At 33.9% G+C, this 9,403-nt stretch overlaps 1 protein-coding gene across 28 annotated transcripts in view; it reads right to left on the bottom strand.

The window, feature by feature from the left end:
- Positions 1-9,403, bottom strand: part of Gphn (gephyrin) — a 595,586-nt gene that overhangs the window by 53,140 nt on the left and 533,043 nt on the right. For all 28 annotated transcript variants that reach the window (XM_040276071.2, XM_078050082.1, XM_040276074.2 and 25 more), the window contains one exon: positions 57-178. In XM_040276071.2, coding sequence (XP_040132005.1) covers positions 57-178 — 122 coding nt within the window. The remainder of the gene's footprint in view (positions 1-56; positions 179-9,403) is intronic.

Below are 9,403 nucleotides of genomic sequence, written 5' to 3'. Positions count from 1 at the left end.
TAAAGTTAAATTTGTAGTAACAATAACAATTTTTCAAAATAAAACACAATACTTACTTGTCTCCAACAATTCCCAAGTTGATTGTGGGGTAACCATGTTCCTGAATTGTTGCCAAGAGGGTTGAACGATTGCTGTCTCGAATCTTTCCTGGTAAGAGGTCATCTTCAGGATTTAGCAGCTAAAAGCCAAAAAAACCCACTAATTATTTTCTTAGAATAATGTTGCCTATTTCTAATGGAAAAATAAACAGAACCAAACAAAACAAGAGCCCCAGATGTACTAAGCATAGTTCGGCACTCCTAACATCTATAACAGTATCTGGCATCATACGCTCAAAGGATCTTTGGAAAAATATTCAAGTAAAGGAGAATGAGAAAATGTTCTTAAAGAATTTAAAACAACAACAACAACAACAACTGCAACAACAGAGATTTTCCACTGTGTTGAACAGCAGATCAAATATCACACCATCTTTGGCTACAATTTGACAATAATGTTCTGGAGATACTGGACCTTCCTAGAAATTGGTCCAAAAACAAAAACAAAAACAAAAAACAATGATCTTTTGTCCTCCCAAAATTATTTTCCAACATATCTCTCAATGAGAACATCTGAAGTAGAGAATGTGTGACCTTATATTCTAAAGTTTGAAGAGAATGATCATTTTTTTCCAAAATTTTTTTCTTTTTTTTGAAGTGGGATCAACAGTAATAAAGAAATTAGACCTTTCTAAAGGAGGCAGATGTATCGTCTCTGAGACAAACTTAAGTAATACTTAGCTCACATTCATAATTCTGTTACTCTGAATTTAGTTGATCTTTAGATATTTAATATCTATTATTAGTATGTCTTGGAGAAAATCAGAAAATGCTATTCTATGGTATGAATTTCCAATAAGATAGAGCGTATAATAGGAGGAGCTTTGGATTCAGACCCAAACTCTTTTTCTTAATTTTCTCATTTGTAAAATAATTATAACAACTACCTTCATGGTACTTCTTAGCACTGAGATAATGAGTACTCATTTTTTTTGCAGATAAATATACAATAAATGTATTTCTTTTTTCTTTTTTATGATATATGATGTTGAAAGGGTTCCTATTTTCTTCCTATTTGTTCTTATACTGTTATTCTTAGATGCTCATACACATGGAATTAGTTTACAATGTGAACATAGACTATTAGATTATAAAATACTTAAGAAAGAAAGGGAGTCCTTAACACAGAGACACACACAAAATATAACTTTAACATTAGGTGGAAAATACACTTTGACTTCAGAAAGGTTGAATGTTTTCTCTGAGGCAGAAGGTACATCAAAATAAAGAGTGGTAGGCTAAAAAAGGGGGAGAGAAAGGGAGAGAAAGTGGAGAGGGAATTTTATTAAAATAGAGGAAAGATCAGTAGAGGGGATTGAGGAGGACGAAAAAGGGACAGGAAAAGGGAAGAACAGTGGAATGAATTTGACCAAATTTTCATATGTGCAAGAGAGGATGTGGCATGGTGGGTCCCAGAATCAGGTGTATACAAAGGACAGTAATTTTTTTTTAAAGTATGTATTTTAAAAATGTAAATAGATTGAAGAGAGATTGTTGAGAGCCACAGCCAAAGGGGCCCCAGCAAACTTCCAGCTGCCAGCAAGCTTCAGACTGCCCCAGCAACATCTAGCTGATTGGCTCCTCTGCGGTGATGTTCATTGGGCTGTTTCCCTGCCCTTCAGACTGCCAGCTGATGATTGGCTCACAGGGGCCCCAGCAACATCTAGCTGATTGGCTCCTCCACGGAGCTGCTCATTGGGTGACTTCTTTGGCTCTGCCCACGCAACCCAGCCAATCGGCCTCAAGAGGAGGAGGATTGTGGGAGGTTGAAAGGCGGGTGTGGGGGAGAGAGGCTTGTGGAAGCCGGTGGTGGCAGTTGGGCTCTGAGGGTTTTTCTCTGGAGCTGTTTTGTTTGGCATTTGTAGTTCTAAAAATAAAGTTAGTTTCTTTTTGACAAGTGGCTCCTGATTTGTGCCAAGCCAGACTTCGGCAAGAGATAAATCAATGGAGTGGAGGAAGGGGAATGGGATGGAGCAGTGGCAGATGAGGGAGTGCTGGGGACTGAATTGGAGCAGGTTGTGTTCCATGCTTTTGTGATAATATCAGGGTGTATCCTAGTGTTGTATATAACTAAAAACAACCAATTAAAAAAGACACTTTAATTTCAGAAATGTCACAAGGTTTAAGAAAAGTATTGTTTTTCTTTTTGTGATGTGGAGAATTAAACCCAGGGCCTTACCTAAGCATGTACTCTACTGTTAAGCTGCATCTCCAGCCTAAAAAGTACTTCTTTGAAGTGAGAAAATCTGAAATATTTATTTAGGAGGTCGAAGGCAAGCCTACACACCACAGAAGCTTAAGATAGTCATACTGCCAATACCTAGGGCTTCATATATCAGTTCTCTTAAACAGTAACTGTAAGCCCCTTTCATCTTTATTCTGACTCACTGATACTATGGGGTCAGACTTATGTTGCAAAAATAGCTTTGTAGTCACCTGTCCCCTTATATAGATTAAAGAAAAACTATGAGTATCTCAGGTAGAATCACCTGAAATTCTCCCCTTTAAATACTAATGCTTATTTAACTTAATCACATGCTTTGTGACACTGCAACTCCCTTTCATCCTTGGTCATGGGTAGGCAGTGCTTGAAAAGTTGCTATGCTAATATAGATTAATTTTCTGATCTTAGTTAACATATTACTGAAGTCTAATTTTAAAAAGTCAAGGCTTGTAGCTCTTTAACTTGTATGGTTACATTTTTTTCCTTTCCCTCACAGCAGGGTACTTATTACCAATTAAGTAAGATTCTCTCGATATTGGGGTATTTTCTTTGCATTCATATTCATTTCTCATTTTGCTGCAGTTACAGAAATAACAGAAGAATTAAAAGATCATTAGAGGATGAATTATGTGTCTGAAAAGTTCACCTAATAATAGTTGGTTAAATGAGGGTGTGGAATTTACAGTATATTTTGAGTAATTTTTAAAGAAAACACAAAGAATTAAATAGAAGATTCTAAAGCTAAATATACTAGGAAAAACCTCACAACTTTCCTGTCTATAACTAAAACTTATTTTCTCTTATACTTCTAGTCATTTTGGAAATGATACCTAACATTTATTATAGTTAAAATACAAAAGAAAAAGAAAGAGAAAACAAAAACAAAGACCCCTCAACATCTCCATTTTCTATCTACAACATATTAAATTTCAATTTCCTTTTTTTTGGCATTGTAACTGGTGCCATTATCTTCCCAGCTTTCAAATATTCAATTTTGAACCCTTTCCTCTCTTTATAGTCTATTTTCTTCCCAAAGGCCTTGATTATTAAGATTCTAATCTATTTCCTCCTTATCCCTACATTTTTCATTCCTCCAAATTCCACAGTAACAGCATTCATTATATTATGTATGAATTTTTGTGAAAGCCTTATAATTGGCTGCCTTACTTACAAATGCTTTCCTTTTGAGAAATAAATCAGACATCAACTTGCAAAACCATATTGTTACTTGTATAACAGATGTTTTGTACCAAACTTTGACACATAATTCAAAGTATCTTAAGTTAAAATTTTTTAAACATAAGTTTGTTCAGATCTTTATCCTCTGACATAGAACCAAGAACAAATTGATTAAGAGTAACTTCACATTGACTTAAGTGCTCCAAAGATAAGACTAATTGTTCCAGCAAGTCACTTACTTTACAAATTCTAACTTGGCATGGACCTTACTTATTATCTTATGCCTTAAAACCAGCCCATAATCAACCCTAGTTCTCAAAATGTTTAAGTACCTTTCTGTTAACTTCCTCATTTTGAGACACTACTGAGATTTGTTGAAGGGCAGTGGAACATGCCACTCCAAAATATACCAATTTGGTTTAAGGATGATATTTGAGCTGACAGCATTTGAGAAGAAACAGATACAAGAAAAGCTCTCTGCTTTCCCCTTATTTACAAAAAATAGGACATAAATTTCCAAATGTGTCCCTCCTTCCCTATCCACAAGGAAGGACAAACTTATTGGTCTGAAGATGGAACTAGAGGTATCTACAGAACAAACTTTATTAGCTTTTATCTATCATTAGTTTCCCATATATCTTCTGTCTTGTCACTAAAAGTTTAAGATAATTGTTCAATGTTAAAGATGCAGTACAAGCCAGACTTATAACCATGTCTTTGAGAATTACTCACTTTACTTTGGGTATTGGCCATGTATACATACATGAGGTATACATGGTAATAAATTTGTTTTTCTCTTTTAATCTGCCTCCTGTTATGGGGGTCCCAGCTAAAAATTCAGAAGGGTAGGTTCTTCTCTTACACTGATAAGGTGATATCCTCTCTTGCTCAGAAACTTTAATATATTCACCTTGCTTTGATCATCAGGTTTCTGGTGGTCTTTGTATTAGGACTAGGATAGTTATGAAGGTCTTACTAAGACTTAAGCAAGAACCCTCACCATTGGTATTCTCATATTGGTTACAATGCACTTCACTGAATTCTCTGAGACTCTGCTTGGGGGAATCTTTGTTTATGATGAAGGAGTAAGTCTAGAGCTTATCTTGAGTTATGATTCTTTTTGCTGAGCTTCGAAAGCTAGGTGATATTTATTTTATTGGTTGTAAGAATAAGATTCTCAGGACTTTTTGGTTATTTGGTTAGATTTGTACTATTTTTGGTTTTCATTGGTGGAGATCTGCTAAAGCACTGATTTGATACTAACAATCCTATATAAAATGGCTACACTGTGTCTACAAGAATTTAAAAATTTTGTCCATGTTTGAGAGACAGCTTTGGGAAAGAGCTCCTCTTAACCAATCCTGGCCTGTTTATTTTTACAGTTAACATTCAATGGTTTTAGTGTTAGCTAATACATTGATAGATTCATCATAAACTTGTGTTACCATCCTGGAATGACTTTGGCTTCTGTTTTTTCTTTCTTGCATTTATCTTGCTAAAATGCATAACTGCATTAGGAAATTACAGTGAAATTACAGTGGCCATTTTGGAGTAGTTTTGACACATGATTATACAACTATTCACTTAAAAGTACTTTCAGAACAAAAGGGGGATATTATTCTGGGTATTTTATGATTAGCACTTTTAAAAATTATTATATAAACTTGAAAATGAAATTCTACTGGAAAAGTAAAAGTTCTTTTGTTAAACCCTCTTGAAGAATTTGTTTTATGGTTGTAGTGTTAGCTAATACATTGATAGAGAAATCATTTAATTTATTTATTGTTTTTTAACGAGAGAGAGAGAGTGTGTGTGTGTGTGTGTGTGAGAGAGAGAGAGAGAAAGAATTTTTTTTTAATGTTTATTTTTTTTTAGTTTTCGGTGGACACAACAGGCTTCCTCCTTAATTTCTGTTCTTCAGAGATTTAATCCCACAGGCTTGACAGCAAGGGCCTACAGACAGTATCTGAACTGGATGGTCACTTTCTCTTTTTTCATGTATTGAAATGGGTTTGCCTGCATCTAACACTTTTCCTCTTTTTGCAAAGGGAGGATGATTAAACTTTTTAGAGTGGTCAATAACTTTTTACATACTCACTTTTCTTTCTCCCTTTTCTGGAAAATTTAATTTATTAATTGATCAACAATTCTGGTCAGATGTTCATAACCTTAAATACTGAGATTGTCCAGATAAACAGATTGATCTCTCTCTCTCTCTCTCTCTCTCTCTCTCTCTCTCTCTCTCTCTCTCTCTCTCTCTCTCTCACACACACACACACACACACACACATGAAAAGTCACATTATAAAGTCTGATGGAGCACATTACTTTTTCAAATAGCTTTTAGTTACACTCTGGGAAAAATGTTTTAACTGAGAACTATGACAATTGCCTCAGATACTTGGTTATAAGATAAAGAGGAATATTCAGAGATTTTAGATATGATTTAAGGAGTGTCAAAAATTTTGGTTTATAGAGAGCTGTGGAATTGCTCAGAAGTAGACCACTTCTCTAGCATGCATGAGGCCCTGGGTTTGAGCCTTGCACTGCAACAAACACCCCAAGAGAAAAAGAGAATTTGTTTTATAAATATAGATTTACAAATTATATTAGACAAATGTATATAATGTTTCTATTAAGATGATTTGATGATTTTTTGATTACTTATTATTTTAAAACTTATTTTGATTTTTTCCTTTATGAGGCTGGGTAGTGGGGATTGAACTCAGGGGAGCTCTACTACTGAGCCACATCTCTAGATCTTTTTATTTTATTTTTGAGACAGGGTCTTGCTAAGTTGCCCCGGCTGGCCCTAAAGTTGTGATTCTTCTGCCTTAGCCTCCTGAGTTGCTGGTATTACAGGCATGCACCATCAATGATTCTTTAGACAGATTAATAGTTTTGGTTTAAAAATTGTGTTGTTTTCTTCCTAACTTTGTGACCACGTAAGAAAATTATATTAGAAGAATATTCTAATTATGAAAGCCTTGGATTTATTTTCCACACAAAAATCCTAATTTGAATAATTTAAATTCCTTTAGTAGTTTTGCTAGAAAATAGCAAAATTTATGTCTAAATTGAATAATGATATGGAATGACTCTGAAAAGAATTTTTTTTTTGCAGTGAATCTAGGGCCTTATGAATGCTAGATGAGTGCTCTACCATGAGTTACACAGAGTTACATATCTAGCCTAAGATGAATTCTTATAATGCTTCTAAAATAATAAGATTTTTTTTATGAATTTAAATTTTAGTCAGATCCTTAGTTAACTCTAAGACCTTAAATTAACATTGATGAGAGAAAATGATAATACTCTTGGATATGTGGACAATATAATGTTTAATGTTCCAGAGCTCTTCTTAATATATTATAAAGTAATCATCACTAACAGGTTTAAAAGGATATATGAAGGTAGAAGAATGCTTATGTGAGATAACTAATAGGTTTTACGTTTACTTATAAAAAAGAATAAGTTTTTAAAGTAAAAATTATGTGATTGTGCCAGAATATGAAGAAAAATAATTAAGAATAAATCTGCGGGGGCATTATACAACAAACATAAAAAGTTCTGAAGGGAGATGACATTTATTTTCTGGGGAATAATAACCACTGTTATAGTTTGGATATGAGGTATCCCCCTAAAGTTCCTGTGCTAATGTATGAATATTCAGGTGAAATGATTGGATTATGAGAACTGTAACCTAATCATTCCATCCTAATTGAATGGACTAACTGGATAGTAAATATAAACAGGCAGGGCAAGGGTATAGGAGGTGGGTCACTGGGGATATGCCCTGGAACTGTTCATCTTCCCTGTGACCCCTCCTTTACCCTTCTGCTTCCTGAATGCTATGAAGTGAACAGAATTATTCCATGCCCTTCTGCCATGATGTTCTTCCCACCTTGGGCCTACAGCAATGGACTTAGTGGACAATGGACTAAACCTATGAAACCATGAGCCAAAATAAACCTTGCTCTCCTTTCTGTTGTTTTTGTTGGGTATTTTGGTAACAGTATTGCAAAGCAGACTAACACAATTATGTAAAATAAATTTACATTAAGAACAATATATGTGTCATGATCTGATATTTGTGTCCCCGCAAATGCAAATGTTGAAATCCTAACCTTGGGGTGATGGTAATAGAGGGCAAGCGTTTTTGAGAAGGTGACTGAATTCTGTCAGAGTTCCTTTAAAATAGGCCCATGAAAGCTTGCTTGCCCCTCTACCATGTGAAGATGCAGTGAGAAAGTGCTATGATCTTGTAATTTTTAGCATCAAGAACTGTGAGAAACAAATTTCTGTTGTTTATAAACTACTTAATTTATATTTTATTAAAATAGCATAAATGAACTAAGACAATGTGTTAAAATCATTAACAAAACAGTTACATGATGTATTTATTCATAAGAAAAAAAGACCTATTCTGCAAATTGTTACTGAAATTTGATTTGTTTTGTTAAAAATGGTCAAGGTATTTTGTGCCCAAATAACAAGGTCCCTTTTTATAGCCAAACACAGTCTGTTAATTCTCTTAGTTTTTGAGATGCTCTTGAACTATTTTAAATATAAATTTCTAATACAGTTACTTTTTGCTGGTTTTAAAAAATATTGTTCTTTTTTAAAAAATAGTACTGAGGGCCAAACCCAGGGACTTGTGCATGCTAGGTAAGCTCCTGACCACCAAGTTATATCCCCAACCTCTGTAAGTGTTTTTTGTCTTTATTTATGACATGTTACTATCTTGCCTCTGACAACTCTTCTGGATTTTACTTTTCCCAAATGAAGAATAATAAAACTGTTAAGATGTCTTTTAAGCTCCATCTGTATTTGAGTTTCTTGGGTGGCTAGTAAATAATACAAAAATTAGCTCCTTTCTCCTTATAAAAGGAGGGATACTAAGATATTTGCAAACTTTAGTGATAATCTTGTTTTACTTTGTGTTCATATGGCAATGGTCAAATGTGTAGTCTATAGAGCCTTATCTGTTGTTGAGCCATATAGGTACAATAAATTATCATGCAGTAAAGAGAATATGAAGGCATGGTGCTTGTAGAGATAAAAGTAACTACAGAACACCTAAAACACAATCACAGTTTATAAAAAGTAATACAAGTCAATCTTGATTGACTCGAATCTCCAAAAGATAACAGTATAATTTGGCATGAAAAGTGACCAGAAGTGGGGGAACTGAAAATGAAACAGAAATTAACAACTTGCAAAACTATACTTAACTTTCAAAATAGACAAATTGCACCATATCATGACATGGAATGCAAACCATCTTAGCTTTAATTGTTTTAATACTAGCTCCATCAGACCATATGTTCTAGAAGGAAAAGCATGAACAATTTGATTTAATAGTAACTTCACATAGATCAATATGTTATACAGATAAAACTGACTGTTCTAGTAACTTTTCCAGATTATAAATTCTGACCAAGCCTCATCCAGATCTTCCTGAGCCTTAATTTCCTTATGACTAACTATCATAACCTAAATGGTATACATACCTGTTGTAATTTTCCTTTTAGAGATACTACTGAGATTGACTCAAAGTTCTGCCCTTACTTTCTGAAAATTTAATAGATGCTTAAAAAAAACTAATTAATACGTTCTGCAGGGAGTCTTTGTATGAAGTTTTGACATGACTGTACAATACCTCAGTGATGCAGAGTTACTGAGGTTATTTTTCTCAAACACTAATTTCATTATTTTTTTCCTCTTTAACTTTACTCACTGCTATCTGCCAGTCAGCCATTCCATGGCAATATTTTATACTATTTAAATACTATCCCAAAGGTTCAAGAGTCACCTCTTTTATGAAAACCAGTATTAAAAATTTTATCTCATATAGTTATATTTTTCTAGAACTTTGTGTATACTAATACTAATAAACTAT

Source organism: Ictidomys tridecemlineatus, chromosome 5 (assembly GCF_052094955.1).
Source record: "Ictidomys tridecemlineatus isolate mIctTri1 chromosome 5, mIctTri1.hap1, whole genome shotgun sequence".
Classification (NCBI taxonomy): domain Eukaryota; kingdom Metazoa; phylum Chordata; class Mammalia; order Rodentia; family Sciuridae; genus Ictidomys; species Ictidomys tridecemlineatus.
Note: the sequence above shows the minus strand (reverse complement) of the source record. Positions and strands in the feature narration are given on the sequence as shown.